The 21,735-nt window shown below is 40.7% G+C and overlaps 1 protein-coding gene across 1 annotated transcript in view; it reads left to right on the forward strand.

Annotated features, from left to right (window-relative positions):
• Positions 1-21,735, forward strand: part of CLRN1 (clarin 1) — a 33,316-nt gene that overhangs the window by 5,022 nt on the left and 6,559 nt on the right. Inside the window, exon 2 of the mRNA XM_069473079.1 lies at positions 15,769-15,948. Within this exon, the coding sequence (XP_069329180.1) occupies positions 15,769-15,948 (180 nt within the window). The remainder of the gene's footprint in view (positions 1-15,768; positions 15,949-21,735) is intronic.

Raw genomic sequence — 21,735 nt, forward strand, 5'->3', positions numbered from 1 at the left:
TGTTTGGTAAACTGAGGTTAAGCAATCTAGACTTGAGGTGGGCCTCTGCCACTCACAAGAGATTAGACTTTGAGCAAATTCCATCATTTCATTGATTTTCAGTTCTTGCATCTGTAAATGAGAGGAGAAACTAAGTGATTTCTAACATCTCTTACAGATTAAATGCTCTCTGATCTATATAATGAGGGGCTGGCTGTTCTAGACAAGGTCCTTCCAGCTTTGAAATTGCATAACCCATCCATCTAGTCTCGGTCACGTGATGCCTCCACTGACAGATTCTGGCCACCATCATTAGATGTGCTGCATTATGTGTGCCTTTGCTCTGGTCCTCAAAGCTCATGATTTTTAAAGTAAAGTGCTCTGAAATATCTACCATTTATCAGGACCCAGACGGATTTTGTTATCAAAGTGAATGTTTCTTTTCTTCTCTGTCACAATCTTTTACTTTTTTCTATGGAAAAAATGCAGATTAACAAAGGGGAAAATGAAAAATGGGATGCTTTGGAATTCTGGGGCGATGGGCTAGTGGGTTCATAGAACAGGAGCAGCTCTAACTACCCAAACGATGGAGATGGCATTGTTGAGAAAGCAAAAAAGGAAGAAGACCAAAAACAGAGACTGACTTCCCTCTTCCTCTAATTTTTCCTTTCTTTGTTTTTCCTAGGAACTCCTCCATCCTCACTGAAAAACTCCTCTTTCCTAAATCTGATTTCTTAAACCAGTAATAGCAGGAAATTAGGGATGATCAGCAGGTTTAATACTCCAAGGGTATTCTCTACTCCAAACAAGAACTTAGTAGAAATTAAGAAACATGGGGAAAATGCTTTTGAGGATAGGAACGTCTGATTCTCTCTGCTTAGTCCAGAAAAAGAACCTTCATTTCTCCCTTCTCCTAATATTAATAACTACCCTCCAATACTCTTATCCAAAAAATCCACAGAATGAGCATTGTTCAAGAATAATAATTTTGCATATGTGTGCCCGTGCACATGCACACTCACCCACACCCAAACACCTTCCTTCCCTTTAAATCACCCCACATCCTAAGTGGTTGCGGGTAGGGAGGAGGAAGCCACTCGCACCATTTCACCAGCAAGCATGGGCTCCTAAGTGCTTGGAGAATCATTGGCCTGAGCACAGCTGGGAGAGGAAGAGGCGGCTGGCAGGGCTGCTTCTGAAGCTCTGGATGGAAAGTCCTGAGTGGGGCTTCTGCAACAGAACCCTGGTGTACAAACTTTATCTATTGGAGGATAACTCCAAAGTTGTTCTCACAAATTTCTGCTCTGTTTTCTCTTCTAATTTCTGAGGGTAACTTGTTTTCTCCAAGGACTTTTAGCCATCTCAGAAGAAACAATGCTTATTTCAGCTGCCCATTTATTGGATTCCTCGTGGTTCCAGGCATTTTGCATGTATTATCTCCAAACCTCACATGGGAGGTGTTATGCTATTTCCCCTTGGACAAATATGGAAAGTAGAAACACAGAGAGATCACAAAATTTCCCAAAGTCACACCGCTAGTAGGTAGCAGACCTGGGATTCAAATTTGAATGCCTGTGATAAATCATGCTCTTTCCTCTGCCACATTTTGCCTCCTTAGAATATGAAAAAATGATACAAAGAGCTGAATAAAATGTAAGATTAGCCTTCAGTTTAACCATCTATTTAAAAAATATTGTTGATACCTCACAAGAGCTTGCTTTCCTGCATCCATGGGCTAGTACTTGGCTGTAAGACTTGAATTTATTCATTGTCTTTTTATTTTACATTTCAGTGTCCCTGATGGGTAAACCCCAATCTGGGACCTTTGGAAAGTGAAACAGTCAAGTGAAACCTTTTAATAATCTAGGCTAAGCAGGCCGTATATTATGCCCAATCTTTGGGTTATGCAATTATCTTAATGTTGACAGATTAAGTCAGAGATATCTGATAGCACATGTGGTTAGCTGATTTACGATCACTGTCAACTAAAATCCTTGTGGCACGATCCCCGGAGTTAGTTACTTTGACTGTAGCAATGATTTCACCACAGCAATTAACAAAATGGCAGATTCTTTTCTGAGGTGATGTGAACAGTTTTAAAACAGAGTCGGGGACCGAAAGCAAAGCAGGTACATAGCATTTGATTCATTTCAAAAACTAGTATTTTATTAAAAGCCAAGGGGATAGAATTGCAGCATCAATTAAAATCTCATTGTTAAAAAATGAAGTAAAAAACAAAAGCTCACTTTTGTCTCTGAAATATATTAGGAACTTCATAAAGCTATAGGCATATTTTTCTAAAACAAAACTCATATACGTTATACTGACAAATTTGCCTCTCATCTAGTCATGTGGATAAACACCCAGACTGGCTGTGCTATGATAAACTCTTATTAGAGGTATGATAGAACTCACTGAACAGCAAACTTAGTACCTGGCAGGCTAATTCATGCATCGTATTTTGCTCCCTCTCGGCATGTTGTAACTGTGGCAAAGCCATTCTTGGGAGTTATTACCCCAACATAATCATACCCCTGTGGATTAGGAGTAGTTAAATGGGTTCTGTTATCAGAGACACATATGTGCCAAAGCAGCTGTCGTCCCTAAGCCATCATGGGTGATTAAGACTCACTGATGGGGCTGCCTCCGAATAGACTAGTCAGATGGATACTCTTCAACTGAGAGAAATTCAGGTGTGGTACTGAGAAAATTATATTTTAAACCGTTTTATCATACCATCAGGTCTCCTCCTTTTAAGTGCTGGGGTCATGGATTTCATTCAGCCTGACCACGTAGCCATCGGAAGCCTGGCTCAATACCTGGGTGTGAGATTATGGGTGATATTAAAGGAGATGAATGCATCGAGCTTATGTCAGAGAATGTCTTTTACTGGATTTTCATAATGACTGGCTGCAGATGGGCTGAGGGGAAAGTCAGATCAAGAGCATTTCTGTAAGAAGAAAGAAATCTTCCCTCTTATTCTCTTTCATGAAAATGAATAGCTGAGCACCAAGGGGCCAAATACTTTTAAAAAAAAAAAACACACCCTTTTATGTTGAGAAGGACAAGTTGAGAAGAAAAACAGGACCTCTGAAACTACCTTTATAGCTTTAATCTGGGAAGAAATTGCTGCACCATTGCTGACATCATTATCAGCAGCTGCCTTAGTTCTGAGAGCGTCACAGATGGCCTTTTCTGCATTTTACATCTGGCCAGATGAAGGCAAAAAGGGTGATGAGACCAAAACTATTAGATCAGTAGTCCATAACCCTGGCTGCACTTGAGAATCACCTGGGGAGACTTTAAAACTGCTGATGGCAAAGCTCCCTCCCAGACCAATTGAGTCAGGCTCTCTGGGGGTGGGGCCTGAGCATCGGATTAAAAGCTCCCCAGGTGCTTCTACTGGGCAGCCAAGGCTGAGAATTACTGAGGTGGCCAGAAGCCGAGACAGGTGGAATCAGGTAGGCCAAGGGTTAGAAGGCCTGGCTGTTAGGGATGGGGGAAGCCACCGGGAGGAGGGGAAGGGTGAGAAGCAGCGTTTAGCATTATTTCTTTCCAACTGGGAGGTTTTCTGTTCAAACTTATGCTGGGATCCTTGGCCTCCATTTCTGTCCTCAGAGGGAATGAGCGACCTGATTGATGAATCTGCAGTGAGAAACAGCATACTTGGCTCTCAGCCCCGGTGGCTTCCTCTGATTGCAAATCTGCCCACCAGTTGCAGGAGCCTGCTCACCGACTGGTCGGGCTAAAGGAGTCAGCTCTGCCCTTGATGGGGAGGCCTTCAGCTGCCTGCCCTGTCTGTGACTGCGTGGGCGAAGCTGCCTAATTCAGGGAACTTGGTGGAAGATCTAAGCATGTTCTCTAATTGTTCCTTCAGAAATAAAGCTAACTTTTGACCTCCGTCTGCCCGTCTCCTGTGGAAGGGCTCTGCTCCTTCCAAAGAGACTCTCAGGGGTCCTCTTTAGAGATGTGTTATCAGTCTAAAGATCATTTTAGACAAGCCATTACAGAGAATGTCCAAGAAATTGCACAAGGGAAATAGAATCGAGAATGGGAACAATATATCAGACAGCAAGGAAAGTGTGTGACTGGTTTCAAACGAGTAATTAACTATAAATCCAAAGTTCCAGTATTATTTATAGCAATAGCCATCTACCTGGTCAGGAAGAAAAAAAGTAAAAATCTGAGCTACAAGATAGTAAGTTTGCCTGAATTCCATGTAACCCCAGGACTCCTATGGGGTGTTCTTTGGTCCCAATGTGCAGATACATACTCTGACCACCTGCGGGGCCAAATAACTCCCACCCACCCTCAGTGATCAGTCCTGAGACTCTCACTACATTCAGTTCTTACATTCCCCACTCTCTTGCTGTTCTTATCATGTGAAAAAAATATCTAGGCAATTATTTAAAATTTACCAAAGAGCTTCCACATAAATGATCTTACTTGTGCTTCTCATAAGCTCTGTGACTTATTTCTATTAGAATCCACACTTATAGTTAAGGTAACTGAGATATACAGAGACCCACATGCATAGTAAATGGCAAAACCAGATGAATCCCAAACCTCCCCAACTCCAAACGCTAGACTCTGTCCATCCCGCCATGCTGCCTCTCAGTTAGTGCCCAGCTGTTTGTCTCCCTTCTACCAGTTCCTCCACCCTTTCTGCTTTGGTAGTGCATTATATTCCAACCACCTAATATTCCCGGTTAATGCCCTTATGTTAGATTTAGATTGAATTTACCAATTCCTGTTTTAAGATTTGTAGGCTAAGAGGCATGACCCTTAGAATGAATCGGTAATAGTTAAAAGGATAACAAAGTTTCAGGATAAAATATAACAGAAGAACCCAGTGGATAGAAATAAAATAAATTTTAAGGCAAGTGAAATGAAAGCCATACATCTAGGGATATCAAAACACAGTTTAACGGCAAGTGATAAAGGAACATACTTAGCAGTTAGTAAAAACAAATACTTTTTGTCTTATTCTTATTGCCCTCCAATGACCTACTGAAAATAGCGCAACTTTACATGATAGACACAAATTATTTATAAGTTAAACAGTAAATGTGCCCTCAAACCCTTCCGCCCAAAAAAGACGATTGAGTGTCTATTATGTGCCTGAGAATTTGCTAGACTCTGAGGATGTGAGGAATTAGAGAGGATGCTTGTTCAACAACTCAGAATCTAGCAAAAGTGTTTTTAAATAACCAGCCATTTGGAAGAGCTGTATGAGCTTTTCAGTCAGGATGGGCTAGGTTATATTTTAGTAACAAGTAAGTCCAAACTTCATAGGTTTAAATCAACCAAGATGTGTTTCTTGCTCTCAGCTCATATTTTTCAGAGAACAGCTGGAGGTCCATTCCGGGCTACAGCCACCATCTGGAATGTTGACAGTTGTAACAGAGAGAAAGAATTGTGAGGCTTTCGCACTGGCAATTAAATTCTCTGACCCGGAACTGACACATGCCACCTTCACTTATGTTTTATAGGCCAAGGCTTGTTACACAGCCACATCTAACTTCAGAGGGGCCAAGATGTGCCATCCGACCATGAGCTATAGATGGCTGAATAGCACTGATTGAGGAAGAACCAGAGCTATAGATAGTTGAATAGCACTGATTATTATCACAATTATTGTATTTGTTAAGAAAGCTCCAAGAAGGAGAGCACAGGGAAATCAGAGGAAAGTTCTTAAAAATGAGCTAGATTTCACTAGCCGGCATTGAAGAAACATTCCAAGTAAAGGAACAGCATGAGCAAATGTGCAAAGAGCTTCTTGTGGCTAGAGTACAGATGATGTGTGAGAGTCAGGAGGAGGAGGCAGGAAAGGCTGCAGAGAAAGGCAGTAACCAGAATATGGCAGACCTTGTTTGTTGTACAGAGGCGGTTAATTTTATCTTGTAGCAATGTGAACCCACTTAAGCAAGTTAAGCAGGTGTATGACAGGACAGAAGATGGATTGGAAGAAGACCTAAAGAGAGGTGTGGACCAGTCAGGAGGCTCCTCCAACAGTTGGGGGTCCAAATCATAGTCCTGGCAGAGGAATGGGAAGGAAGGGAAATATTTCCAAAATATTCAGAAGCAAAAACCACCAGAACTAGGTGACAGAGGAAAAACCCCAGATTTCTGCTGCTTGGATAGTTGTTACTATTCACTGAGATAAAAAATACAGAAGGAAAACATTTAGAGGGAAGATGGAATTATTTTTGGTCATGTCTAATTTGAGATTCCACCTGTGGCACATCAAGCAGAGAAGTCCATGGGTTACGCAAATTTCCAGGTTTTGAGAGAGGCCTGGGGGAGAGTTGGAGGAGTGGGAATTGGCCGATTAGAGCCTCCTTGGAGCTCTAACTGAAGATGAGTTTTCTCAGGGAAGGAAATCGAATGGGAAGGTGGACAAAGATGTGTCCTAGAAGACTCTAGTAGGTACGGGTAGAGAGGGGAGTACCTGCAAAGGAGATTGAAGCAAGAGTCAGTGAGGTGGAAGGGACCAGCTGAGGGGAAACCTCGAGAAGAGAGACCTTCACCAAGAAGAATCAACAGTCCTAAACACCAGGGAGTCGTCAAATGAGAGGCAAGAGACACTGAAAATAGTTCTTTAAAGCTTTTCCAAAGCAGTCTTGGAGAATAGGTGGGGAAGGGTATTTTGCAGAGCTGAGGAGGAACCGAGAGGCTGCGGGTATAAAGGAAAAGACTGAGGCCAGGAAATAGCTAGAGGATCCCCATGGCCAGGCGAGGGGTGTGTGTGTTTGCAATGGGAAGATTTTGAGGGTGACTCTGTACTGAGAAGATAGAGCAAGAGGGAGAAAAAGGCTGAAGACAGATGGGAGAGGTAAGTAGTGGATCAGAAATGCCCCTGTGAAGGTGGAAAATGGTAGGTCTGAGAGCACAGGGAGAAGGCTATGCCTTGAACAGGAGAAAAACTTTTCTTTCACTAAGAATAAAGAAAAGGTTGGGCAAGGACCATGGAGAAGGTGTGGGTGGGTGACAATGGGGCACTAGAAAGTTAAGGAAATTTTTGATAGCCTCTCTTTTCTCTGTGAAATAGGAGAGTTTAGTTCATGAGATATTTTTGAGCCCTTTGTAAGCCAGGCATGTAATACTAAAAGAAATGGAGGTGGGTGTGATAGGTGCTTAAGAGTAGGAGAGGTTTAGAATATCTGACAAGGGACAGAGGAAGGAAAGACTGGAAAAGGCTTTGCAGGATGGGGGACCCACAGTTCAGAGGCTCACGGGGTTGCCATCTGAACAGGAGCAGGGCGCAGGAAGGCAAGGGACACCGCTGGAAGAATATAGTCCCCACCAAATGATTGCAGGAGGGCAGTTTTCTTACAAGGGCATGCCTGTGACTGTGTTTTCACTCCAAGTCATTAACTTATGACTAACTCAGCTCTGTTTCATAACAGCAGACTTGAGTAATGAGGGCATGACAGCCTTTCTCTGCACACTAAGGTTTGCAGTGTCAATTTCCTTTTTTTTTTTTTACCATCTCTCCTGTGACTTAGGTGCCTTCTGTACTGCTATTAGGTTAGTGTATTAGAAGAGTGAACCTGGTGACTAGTTTCTTCTAGCTCTCTTGTTTCTGACTAGGTATCTTCTCAGAAATCTCTGCTGTCTAGACTTCACAGAGGGGGAATAAAGCTTTGAACCAGGGTTGAAAAAGTGGAGTTGAATATGTACATTACAAAATACCACACATGTTCTTGAGGTTTCCTTGTATCTATACCATAGCTTTCATTCTTTCAGAAAGCACTCCGACCCAAATAATCCCTATCCTGGGAATTCATCCAAAAAGATTCTTCCCACTATCCCCCAACCCATGATAAGAAAGAAAAAGGTATGTTCTTGGAGATGTTTATGAAAGCATGAGTTATAATACTGAAACAGTGGAAGACAAACCTAACAGACAGCAGTGCATTGGTTTGGTGAAAAATGCATGCAGTTATCTAAGTGATATTATGAGAACAATATATTTGACATAGAAAAAGCTTATATTCTGAGTGAAAAGAACTACGTTATGATTATAGTAATATAGAACATAAATATTATGATGGACAAAAATTTCACAGCAACAAAAATAAAGAAAAATTTTGCTTTCTATTTTGGTAGGACTATGGGTGAACTTTTTATCTTAATTTTATTGCTATAATGTTCATCAAAAAAAAAAAAGTTCCTCCATCAACAGTTGGACCTTTGGACCAACTAACAGAAGCAGGGTGAGAGTAAGTCCATTTTCCTCTACTCCACCTGCCCTGCTAACAGAAAAGAGCTTCATTAAGTTCAGGTTTGAGATGAATTCTTTCTCCAAATCCAGAACTTTAAACCTAATATTAAACAGCAGTTTCCATGTTACACGTTGACAATCCCCCAAGTATGTTAGATTAAAATTTTCCTTTTAATAAAGAGATTTGAAATTCCATTCCAATTGCCAACCCAGGTCTTTCAACTTCCCAAAAAATAAATACATAAATAAATAAAACAAAACAAAAACACACTGGATCTTATGACCCCCTCTGGCCACTACTCTATTTCATGTCTTTTGCTCTGAATTCTTCCCAAACCTCTCTCCATAGCACTTCTGTTTGGTTTTAGTCAGGTTTATTGAAGTATAATTTACATATAGTAAAATTAACCCTTTTTAGATGTAGAGGTCTACAAATTTTGACTAATGCATAAAGGCATGTAATGACCACCACGACCAAGACAGAGAACACTTCCACCACCTCAAAAGTTCCTTTCTATCCCTTGGTGGTCAATCTGCTTCCCCATCCCCAACTCCAGGCAACCACTGATCTGTTTCCTGTCCTTACCATTTTGCTTTTTCCAGGATGTTGTATATATAGACTAATTCAACATGCAGCCTCTTGAATCTGATTTCTTCCAGTTAGTATAATGCATTTCAGATCTACCTGTGTTATTATATGTAGCACTAGCCTGTTTCTTTTTATTGCTGACTACTATTTTATTATATGGATGTGACACAGCTTGTTTATCCATTTGCCTGTTGATGGATATTAATTTTTTTCTAGTTTTTGGCAGATATAAAGAAAGCCACTATAAATATTTGCATACAGATTTTTGTGTGGACATATATTTTCAATTCTCTTAGGTAAATACCTAGGAATGGGATTGCTGGGTCATATATTAAGTTTATGGTCAGCTTTCTAAGTTCTGGAACAATTGAATATCCATGCATTAAAAAAAAAATTAACCTTGACCCAAACTTGTACCATATACAAAGAATAACCTAAAATAGATCACAGACTTCAACGTAAACCTAGACCTAAAAGCTTCAAGAAGAAAAACATAGCAGAATATGTTTGTGGCCTTGCATTAGGCAAATACTTCTTAGATTTGACATCCAAAACATGGCACATAAAAAAGAAATGATAAACTGGACTTCATAAAAATAAGAACTACTCTTCAAAAGACACTGATAACAGAATGAAAAGACAAGCCACAGACTTGGAGAAAATATTTGTGAATTTCTTATCTGATAAAGGGCTTATAGCTAGCATGCATAAAGACTTCTCAAAACTCAGTAATAATAAACAATCCAATAAAAAATGCAGAGAAGATATGGACACATCACCAAAACTGATACAGGGAAGGGAAATAAGCTCACAAAAAGATGCTCAACATCATTAGTCATTTGGGAAATGCAAATTAAAACTACAATGAGATAAACTACACACCTATTAAATGGCTACCATTTTTAAAAACCTGCCAAGTGCTGGCAAGAATGTGGAACAACTGGGACTCTCATGCATTGCTGGTGGGAAGGTGAAATGGTACAGCCGCTTTGGAAAATACGTGGCAGTTTCTTATGCATTTGGAGCTGGGACTGGGGGATGAGTTGACTACAAAGAGGTGGGGGGTAGTTTTGGGAATGGTGGAATTATTTTATATTTTAATTGTAGTAGTGGTTACACAACTGTAGGTGTTTGCCAAAACTCACAGAACTGTATACTAAAAAGGAAGAGTTTTTTGCTATGTTAATTTTACTATAATCTTAAAAATGGGGGATGGGGAAGTAAAAGCAAAGGCAGCAATGTCACTGTGTGACTTGAGGCAAGTTACTTAACTTCTCTGTGCCTTCAGGATTTTTAAAATTTATACATTGACGATAAAATAATACCTTCTTCAGATTGTAGTTAGAATTAAATGTGTTAATGTAAAGTACCTGGAACATAGCAAATGCTTTATAATTATTGTCTGTTATTTTATTATTCTTATTATTACTTGTATAATAATACAAGTCTTTGAAGAAGTTTGGTGACAATGAAGACAAAGGAAGGGCAATTAGGGCTTGGGTGGCTTAATGATGATACATTGACTGGTAGACAGAGTGGAGGAAATCAGTGAGGAGGGGATGAAAGAGAGGAAAAGCTATTCTGAATGCACAGACCTATGCTAGGCTACTAATGTGGCATCAGCTGCCCGTTTTAATAAATAGCTCCCTTTCACTTGTCAACAGCTAATCAAGTAATTTCTGGAGGCCAGAAGTGACTTGCTAGATTAATGACAGCTTCTCCACAGATCAAAATGTTCAAATCCTTTTTCTGTTGTAACCTTAAACCTAAAAGAACAGAAAGAACAAACAAACCTACCTCCTAGATACACAATATCCAATATCATTAAAGTGACACCTCCCAATATTTATTTGAATGGTCTGCTCTCGGCATCAACTAAGGAAAAGCCACATTAGTGTTGATCAGAAAACTGAGGGGTATTATCAGGGTTCTGGCTGGTCATTATAAACTCAGGGATTTTTATTTAAAAAAAAAAGAAGAAACCTGATAAAACGGATAAAATGTAAGTATAACATGCAGGATTAGTGTCCTGCTGGGTGACTTTTGCACAAGAGTGGGAATTTTAAGAGATTTCATAAGAATTAAAATGCTCCACATGACAATTTATTTTAGCTTCTGGCTTTTCTTTCCAGGAGGCAAATCACTTTAACTTCTTTCTGCATTTGTTTCAATTCAGTAACAACCCTCAATTTTCAGACGGGCTTAACCAGCTACCCTATCAGAGACCATGAGGTTGTCACCTTTTTAAGAGGTGAGGACATGGGTGGAAGCAGGTTTCTTGGTTGTTTTTTTTTTTTTTTTTTTTTTAAATCACTGCTAGAAGAAACCAAGTCAATAGCTGATTGACTTGAGGGAAGCTCCAGAGGGCAGGTTATTGTAGTACAGATGCTCCCAGACTCATGATGGGGCTATATCTGTATAAACCCATTGTAAGCTGAAAATATCATAAGTCAAAAATGCACTTAATACACCTAAACTGCCGAACATCATAGCTCAGCCTCACCTACCTTAAACGTGCCCAGAACACTTACGTTAGCCTACGATTCAGCAAAATCGTCTGGCAAACGGCTCACTGCTGCTGCCCAGCATTGCGGGAGAATATTGTATGCATATCGCTAGCCTGGGAAAAGGTCAAAATTCGAAGTGTAGTTTCTACTGAATACTTATAACTTTCAGACCATTGAAAAATCGAAAAATCGATTTTGTGTCAAAAATCATAAGTTGAATTATCGTAGGTTAGCACCATCTGTATGAGACCAGCTGTGACTCCAGAAGAGTAAGCCTGCTGTGTCCTCGGGGCAGACTGGACCACTGCGATCACTGACAACAGGAGCTCAGCATCTGTGAACTTTCACATCCATATTGCCCTACCCATTCTTCCAACAGAGTGGAAGAACTTCTTATTTTATCTTTATCCATCCATCCATCCATCCATCCATATCATTTCTAACTGATAAGCACTTTTAAAAACACAACCACAACACCATTAACATAACCAATAAAATCAGTGTCAATTACAAAATATCTAATACCCAATCCCTGTTCAATTTTCCCTGGTTATGTCAAAATTGTCTTTTTATAGATGGTCTGTACAAATCCCAAACCATATCCACAAACAATAGCTACACACTGCTTTTGGTTATTATGTCTCTTAAGTTTCATTCAATCTATAATGGTTACAGAAGTTTTTTATGTTTTCATTTATCATTTTAATTATAAAAAATATTTATGTAATAATTGCATAGATAATGCTTGTAGGAAAGTAAAAAAAAATTTCTTTCCAAACAGTACAAAAAGATACATGGTAAAATGTTCCTCAGTCTCCCTTCCCGAAAGTGGTGTTACCAATTTTGTGTGTTGCCTTCTGGAAATAGTCTCTGCCTAGACACACATGGCAGTCTCTGAGGCTGCTGTAGCATGGTGATAAGAGTGAGAACATGAGTCCAAATCCCTATTCTGCCACTTACTAAGTATAAGTTTTGGGCATGATCCATAGCCTCTGTGCCTCAGTTTTTAATAATAGTACTTACTTCATAGGCTTGTTGAGAGAATTAAATCAGATAAGTGCTTAAATAATTATTTGTTCTTCTATACATCCCCCATTAGCTCCAAATAGCAAAATGATACACATTTCTCTTTTTTATTTGGTTTGTTTTTTCATCTAACATCATATTTTGGTGAAAAATCCATACCTGTTATTATAGATTTCACTTCATTCTTTGTAATCATTGACTAACATTCCATTGTATGGATGTGCTACTGCTAGACATGTAAGTTATTTCCAACATTTTGTTATTACCAAAAAATGCTGCAATGAATATACTTGTAATACTTTATTGGATTCATGTGCAAAAATATTCATAGGAAAAATTCCTGGAAGTGAAATTGCTGAACTAAAGGGCATGTACATTTTAATGCTTTATAGATATTTATTGCACAACTGCCTCGAAGGAGGTTATACCAATTTACATGCCCAAGAAAAATGCACAAGGGTCCCTATTTCCCTACACCCTAGCTAACACAGGATATTGCTAAATGTTTTCATCTTTGTAAACGTGATTTTTAGAAAATGGTAACTCATAGTTTTAGTGTGCATTTCTCTTACTATTTGAAGATAAAGGAAATGTAATGCTATTAAACCTCTGCAGTCAAATGGCCTAGCCATGACTCCTGAGTGAGGACACTGGTGAACACGGTCAGGACCCAAACAGCTTTGTCTTATGAAGAGGAGGCTCCCTATCCGATAGCACTAGGTGTACGTCACGTGTGTATGTGTGTAGTTAATTAGTTATACCCAGCAGTGGTGAAGGTTTGTTCTGAACCAATTCAACTTTCTCACCAGGTCCCTTTCTGGCACGTGGTTGGGGTAGAGCATTGTTACCATGAGACGTGTGTTTGTACAGCTGCCTGCTACCTCCTCCGTGAAACATGTTCCCCATTGGCTTCCCTGCTGTTTCACTCACGGATTTGCTCTTAACTCACAGGCTGCTCTTTTCTCAGTCTCCTTGGCTGGTTTCTCTCCCCTTCTGTCCTGGTAGACAGGAGAGCTCCAGGGCTCTTTCCAGGCTCTTCTCTCCTCTAACCGCATCTTCTCCATGGGTTACATCCATTCCCATTGATTTCAGTACCAGAGCCATGACTAGAGTGAGGCCACTGAGGCACCCAGCACATAAAATCTAAGGAGACATTTACTCTCAGACTCATCCAGGTGCAGAGTTGGCCCCGAGGGTGACTGCCTCCTTACGTTTTACACCCGAGGCACCCTGCTTGCCTCACTTCACCCTAGTCTAGGTCCTGATAAACACTCCAGTCTTGTCCCTGAAGACCTCCAGAAACCTCCAGAAACATAAATACTGTTTGACATCTCTTCTTGGAGGTCTTAAAGACAACTCGAACTTAAAATATCTAAAACAGAACTCTTGCATCACTTCCTAGCCCTGTACCCAAACCTCTTTCTTCTATTTCTCTATCTCAGTTTAACAGCGTCACCATTTATTCAGTTGCTCATGAAAAAAATTTAGGAATAATTCTTTATTCTTCTTTTTTGACAAGTCCTATCTGCTGTCTCCAAAATGTATCCCAGACATGACAACCTCTCACCACCTTAGGCCTGCCGCCCTCTTTCACCTCTGTGAATAGCCTTCCCACATCTCCCTGGGAAGGACAGGGACATACACTTCCCTATTCCTGTGGTCACTACTCATCAGCCAGAGTGATCTTTTAACATCAGGAAGGAGACCGTGTCACTTTTCTACTTAAAACCTTCCAGTGGCTTCCAAATGAATTTAGAATAAAAAACAAACGCCTTGCCACAGTCAATAGACTAGGATCTAGTGAGTACAACAATCTGACCCTAGCACAACAGTCCCACTTCTACCTCCTCGTCATTTGCCAGGCTCCACCACACTGGCTAATTCCTGCCTCAGTTGTGCTCCTTGTCCCTGGAAAGCTCTTCCCCTAGATCTTTATAGGATGACTTCCTTCTCAATGTTCAGGTAGCTGTCAGCTCAGGGGTCACTTCCTGACCACCCCCTTCCACTCATCCAATCACTCAAAATCCCATCACCCTATTTTATTTCTCCATAGCATTCACCACTGTCTCAAAGTATCTTCTTGTTACCGCTGCATAACAGATCTCCCTAATGTCAGGGGCTTAAAACAAAAGTTTATGAATTGAACTGGACAGTTCTTGATTGAGTCTCTCCTACTGTTGCAGTTACATAGCCAGCTAGGTAGGCGTCATCTGGTGCCTTTTCTGGGCTTGACATCCACGACAGCCCCTTCCCTCACATACCTGGCGCCCCAGTGCTCTTCCGGGCGGCCTCCCTCTCCAGCAGAGTGGCCTGGACTTCTCGCAGGGCAGCTCATGCCTCTAAGAGAAAAAAAGCAGAAACTGCTGGTTCTCTCTCAGGACATGCCTGGAACTGGCACAATGTACTTTTGCTGCCATATTCAGGAGGTCAAAGCAGTCATAGACCAGTCCAAGCTCAAGAGGACTGAGGAAAAAATTCCACCTCTTAAAAGGGGAAGTGACACTGTGTGCCAAAGCAGAGGAAAGATAAGCTATCACATTTATTTGTTTACTTGCTAATGATCTGTCTACTCCCATGAGGTGACAACCTCCGTGAGACAACAGGAACCTTGTCTATTTTGTTTCATGGTGCTACTTTTAGCACCTAGAATAATGCCTGGCACATAGTAGGTGCTCAGTAAATAAATTAAGCACTTGATAAAAGTTTGACAAACTTAAATAGACTGAACTAAACCTCCCCAGATTGGTCCTGCTGGGTTTGCTGATGCCTCACCCGACAAGAGAAACCCTACATTTATAAAGTGTTTCATTTCCTCTGCAAACAAGAAAAACTTGCCCTGAACACAAAATCTAGAAATAGATTTGGTGTGTTTTCTAAATGGAAAATATTTCTCATGGCACCAGAAATTATTTTCTCACAACTTTGTGCTACATCAAAATATTGAAGTTGACTGAAAATACCCCATTCTTTAATCTTGGTGTGGACTAGATACCATGTGGTTTTATTTATTTATTTATTTATGGTAACAAGGTAAATAAAAACCTCCTGATATTTGAACTTCCCCAGATATCCCCAAACTCAAAATATCATTTCAAGTTAAGATAGATTTAAAAAATCACTACTGAGAAATGTTATTTAAGTTTAGCCATCAAAATGTACAGTTTTGGTTTATAAAGCCAGCATTTGTTTAAGTAATTATATATGACCAAGGGTAGAAAAAAAAATTCCTTCAAATCTTCCCTTTGCTAATTTTTACTGGTGAATTCTATGAAATGATCTTGTCTTTAAGCTTTTTTATAAACTCCTTGTAAAATAGTGAGAATGTCAGAAGGATTTTAGTGATGTTTGAAATTTTAAAAAGAGGGATTTAATTTTTAAAATTATACTTGCAGACTACTGCTAACGAAATTTCTTCTAATTCTTGTTTTGTTTTGTCTTAGTTTTCCCAGATTTGCTCAAAGCGATCCCAGTGAGCATCCACGTCAATGTCATCCTCTTCTCCGCCATCCTTATTGTTTTAACCATGGTGGGGACAGCCTTCTTCATGTACAATGCTTTCGGCAAACCCTTTGAGACTCTGCATGGTCCACTAGGGTTGTATCTTTTGAGCTTCATTTCAGGTAAGTACAAAATTTTACCTTAGAAGACAAGTGTGCTTTTCAATATGTCAAAAGATGGTCTACTGAGTTATAAAGTTATATATACACAAATATTCACTGTAGTATTATATATGACAACAAAAAGTGGAGAAATAGCATAACTATCCAACAATAGGGAATTCAATAATTATATTATGGTAGTCTATATGAATAACTATGATGCTGACATCAAATTATATTTCTGAAGATGCAATCAAGAGGATAAATGCTTGTCCCAACGTTTTAAGTGGAAAAAAGCAGTATGTCAGCTTTTATAAATATTATGAACCTAATTTTATTATGTGTATAAAATATAGAGAATGTACATCTAAAATACATATTATATATTTTAATATATACTCTATCAACATGTATATGTATGGAGGGTATATATTAATATAAGCATATAGGGAGGAGATATATTCAATAGACAGATAGAGACTCCAGTCTGTTGGTTATGGTTATCTCTGAACAATGAAATTATAAATGATTTTTATTTTGCTCATACTTATCAATATTTCTAAATGTTCAATAATGTGCCTTTATTTATTCATACTCAAACAAATAAATAAATGCCATCAAAAAAGAGTAAAGGGCCAGTATTCTACCCACATATGAGTTGCCAAGTTCAGGCCTATAGATACTTTGTGTAGCCTAATGGTAGGTGTATCCAGGCAAGGATAAAGTCTAAACCCAGAAATTTGTTCATCAATAGACATGTGCCCCTAAATAGCCAAGGCTGATGGAAAAGGTTATAAAATCCAGTCAGTGACAAAGGGTGTTTACAATATGTTTTCAAGGAGGAGGAGAAAGATGAGAAAATGAAAAATACATAATTCAGACGTAGCTTTTTTCTATAGGAGCTCTCTGATTTCACCCCAAAGATTCAACACTTTGTTATATTCCTGAGAAGCAAGTAATTTTATTGTTGATTTCAATGAGAGATGAGAGAGATTACAAGTCACACCAGAAAACAATGTAATGAAAATCTCTATTCCACTGTTTCTTTTTTTCCCTGTCAGTCTTTTTTGCCCTTTTAGCTGCCAAGCACCAAACACCAGGCACGAGGTTCCTTCTTGCTCTTAACACTACTCCCTTCTCCAACACAATTCGACTCCAACCATGAATTTGCACAGATCCTGCTCTATAAAACAAAGCCCTGTATTTAACAGGGACTCACTCATCTTAGAAGACAGTGCAGCCTCTATTAACTGTTACTTGCACACGTTGCTAAGGGTCTTACCCCATCTACGTCTTACTAATCAAATTATTCTCCCAACCAAAGTAGGTCTCTCTCTAGTGGGAATTCTGCAAATACTTTGTTTATCCTATTAGGGCAGAGTCTAAGTCTTTCTTGTTTTTGTATCTTTGGCAAAAGCATCCAGCATGAAGATATGCACACAGTAAACAATTCAGTATGTACTTATTCACTTGAAAAAGCAAGTCCAGGAAGGAGGTGTTAACTTGGTCACCTAGACAGAACACGTTAGAGAATCAGAATTCAAGTGGGATGTAGTCAGCAGGGCAGGCCCATAGAGGCGGTAGGACATGAGCCAGCAATGAATAAGGCAGAATATCATAAAGGAAAGCCAAGGACTTTGAAATCAGGAAAGAAGAGTAACAGCACAGGCTCAGGGTATGGATAGACAGATCATGAGAGTGACTCAATCTTATGTGAAAGTCTAGGTTAGGAGGGGGTGTTGGAATTACTCCCCCTCACCCCCAAACATCCAAACCAAACTGGTGGATCCGGGTGGCATGCCATTTTAGTGATGACCATTGAGTCGATCAGGATCCAGCTAGAAAACAAAATACCCACTATCTTAACAGAGGAAACATAATGTACGTCAGTGGTTCTCAAAGTGGAGTCCTCAGATGAGCAGCGTTTGCATCATTTGGGAACTTGATAGAAGAGTGAAGTCTCAGGCCCCACTCTGGACCTGCTGAATCAGAAACTCTGGGTGGTGCCCAGCCACCTGTGTTTTAACAAGCCCTTCAGATGATTCTCATGCAAGCTCAAGTTTGGGCTATAGGGACTTGATTAAACAGGTGTGGGAGGACTGGAAACACAAAAAGGAGACCCTGAGGTATCTCAGGGATGCTAATTTCAGAAAGCAGCTCCATCCCTGGGCCTTGGGGAACAAACAAGAGTTTGGCTTTACCAGAACCTAGAAGCTTGAGGGGAGGCCCCAGAGCACTGGGTCTCAGACCTTGAGGAGTTGCACTGTACCTCTTTGAGACACTGTGAGGAATTTCTGTGAGTGTGGAAGGGGGTTGGAAACATCCCAGTTGTTGCCACCAGGGAGAAGGGCCAGTGGCCAGGCTGGCAGGAATTGCAAGCAAAGTGGAAGGAGCGGACCCTTCTCCCTGCTCCCATCTTCCCTCACCCCTGGGGCTCACATTTATCAGAAAGCAGCTGGCAAGGCAGAACTAGTCTGGGGAGTCTTGACCCAGAATCACAAAACAGAGAAAAGAAGAGCTGGTTTCGAAGGTGAATCACAGCGGCTTATTAACCGGCACAGCCGTCTAGCACTCCAGCTTCTGAATGAGATTCAGAAGAACAGCCCATTTGGAAGACAAATTATTTGACAGTTCTGACAGACGACCAAACTAATGGCATTTGAAAAGCAAGATGACTCAGAGAATGCAGAATCTAATCCAAGTTCCAGATCTTATCTCGGCCTTTGGCCAAGTCTAATGCAAGGAGAACCTAACACACAAGTATATGCGGGAACAGTCAGACCCCATGCTTAGGTCATATTTTATCCATCTTCGATTTTTTTGTAAAAGCTGGTGCTCAAAAAAGGCTTGTGAATTGGAGAAGGAAGCGGGGGGGGGGGGGGGGGGGGAAGGAAGGGAAGGAGCCAGCTCCAGATGTGACTGGCAAAGAATAAAGGCCTAGTGTTTCCAGATCACTGTTTTTTTTAAGGCTCCCAATACTTGTTTTTAAATACAAAAATTTTCAATAACTTAAAAAAAAACTTTGTATGACATGAAAACATGTTTGAGGGTCAGATGGATTGACAGTTTGTGACCTCTGGGGCTAAGCAGGTCACTTGAATCACAGATGACCTCATTCCCCTTAAGTCACATAGGGTACCCAGAAGCCCCTGGCCCTTTGGAAATGTTTATCTAAAGTTGTAATATTCATGCAGCCCTGGCTCTAAACCCCGATTGTGTTGGGTAGGGTCTGATAGCCTTTATCACAAACACTGTAAGTGTGAGCCAACGCATCATACACTCCGAGGCCAGAGACCTCGTCAAGGGTCCTTTGTTTCTGGTGTGAGTCACGTTCCATGAAGAGCCCCCAGCTTTCTTCCACTGGGTTTCCTCCCCTGTTTCTCTCACCAGTGTGCTCTGCCCAGGCGGCCACGCTCACAGTCACCAGAGAAAAATGCCTTCCAGATTCCTGCACCTCTTTTCTCTTTTTCTCCTTCCCACTCACTTCTCGGTCCCCCAAGCTTCCCCTTTTCTTTTTGTTAAAGTCATTCCAGGGCCATTTCTTCAACTATCTACTTCCCTGCTGGATGGGGACCCAAGCCGTAACATCCTGAAGCATGAAGAAGGCGGAAAGGAAAGGGCAAAGATGTCTTCCCGATTGTCTATATAGAACTTTCCACACTGCCCAGAGTAACAATGGTAGGGGCATCTCCCATGTCACTCTGTGTGGTGCATGCCAGACCCTGGAGGTAGAAAAGGAAAGAGAACAACCCATTAGACCAGGCCAGTAATGGCTCTGGGCACCACGGGTCGCTCATGCTTATGGCTTAATATTGTGTTGTCCTCCTGACTCAGCCATTCCTTCCACTCTCACAGCATCCAGTTCAGCTCACGTTCCTCCGCGTCCTCTATGTGATATTTCTGATCACTGTCATCGTTGCACGGAACCCATGCAAGTCAGTCTATTTGCTGTTTCTCATCTCGTCATTTATAAACTGGTGCTGGGAAGTCTTTTCCCCAAGATAAGATTTTAGTAATACATTAATTGTCCCCTGTAGTTCATTTTGGGCAGTGATTCTCTTCCTGGACTATACATTAGAATCACCTAGAGAGCTTTCTAAGAATACTGATGCTGGGTCCCACGCCACACTAATTAAAGTGTAGTCTCTGGGGCTGGGGCTTGGGCACTGCTTTTGGTTTTTTGTTTTGTTTTTTTTTTTTTAAGCTCTCTGGAATAATTCTAATTTGTAGCCAGTGTTAAGGATTGCTGACGCAGTTGCATACATTTCATTTATTCGGCAAGTGCCAGCCATTATAACGGGTACTGGTGATCCCACGGTGAATTGGGCATGCAGTCCTGCCTTTGCAGGGCTTGCAATCTAGTGGGAGTGTACATAAGTCATTAAATGATCACAGATCACAATAATTACAATAAGGGTGATAAACAGGTTGCTATAATAGAAAATGATAGCAGGGATGCAGCTTTGATCTGGTGGTCAGGAAGGGCTGCTTCAAATAGCTGAGTTCTTAAGGTAAGAAGGAGCTGAGAACCCTCACAGAACTTCTCATGAAGAGAAGAAAGCACACGTTTCTAGGGAAAGAGGTCTGCTTGTAATAGGAGCCAAAAAAAAAAAAAGGCCAATGTGGTTAGGGGCTGGGCAGTGAGAGGCAAATGGCAAAAAGAAAAAATAATGAGGTTAGATAGATCAGTTGATGCCAGTTAATATGGGATATGAAAAGCCATGGTTAGTCTTTTAGAATTGATTCTAATTGCAATGAGAAGATTTGAAAGATGTTAAAAAGAAGTCTGATAGCTGATTTATCTCTTTAAGGAATGTCTGGTGAAAGACAGTGCTATTGCATTGGAGATGGAGAAAGACGAATAGGTTCTGAAAACATTCTGAAAGTAGATCCAAACTGGTTTGTAGGTAGCGTACATAATTAACAGAGAGCAGTGGCATTAATCAAAATGGATAAGACAAGGGGAGGAACAGACTTAGACTTTAGGGCAAGAAAGAGGTGGGGAGAGGAGCTTAGCACTAGAAATCAAGTGTTCTATTTGGGGCACACCAAGTCTGAGATGCTATGAGATGTCAAAGTGAGGACATCAAATAGATAGTCAGCTATGAGTCTAGAGCTCAGAGAAGAGGTCTACGAGAAAGACATTAGGCACTGTCAGGATATAGATATTCCATGAAGCAGTGAAAATGGATGCGATCATCTAGGAAGAGAATGTATACAGAGAAAAACTGGCCTAGGACCAATCCCTGAAGAACACTATCAGTTAATTTTTGGACTAAGGAGGAGGAGGACGAGGAGAAGGATCCAGCTTCCAAAGAGGAAGAGGAAGAAGGAAAGCTGGGAGATTGTGGTGTCCCAGAAGTTACAAGAGGGGAATGTTTCATGTTTCAAGAGTACCAGTCAACAGTGAGCTTGGTGAAAAGGTGGCCACCTGTAAGAGTGAATGAGGGTGGGCAAGGAAGGAAGAATGGGGAAAATAGGGTAAAAAAAAAATAAAAACCTTTCCTCAAGATTTACAGTACAGTGGGAGAGAGGGGGGAGATGTACACACATAAAGGAGATGGAGAAAGAGAGGGAAACAAAAAAGAGAGAATCGGGTATAGAAACAACTGGACCCGTAGTTTCAACTTGCAGCATTGATATTTGAGTGTATGCCTTTTACTTGTTCCATTCTAGAAGTTTCCTAGTTGATGGTAGAAAGTGTTACCCAGAACTGCCAATAAAAGAGAGTAGGGCATGTGGAAGACCTGACATGGATTGATGGTAGAACATCCTAATAGTTCAGTGCATACTCTCTGAGGATGACAT

This window comes from Eulemur rufifrons, chromosome 7 (genome assembly GCF_041146395.1).
Source record: "Eulemur rufifrons isolate Redbay chromosome 7, OSU_ERuf_1, whole genome shotgun sequence".
NCBI classification, from domain to species: Eukaryota; Metazoa; Chordata; class Mammalia; order Primates; family Lemuridae; genus Eulemur; species Eulemur rufifrons.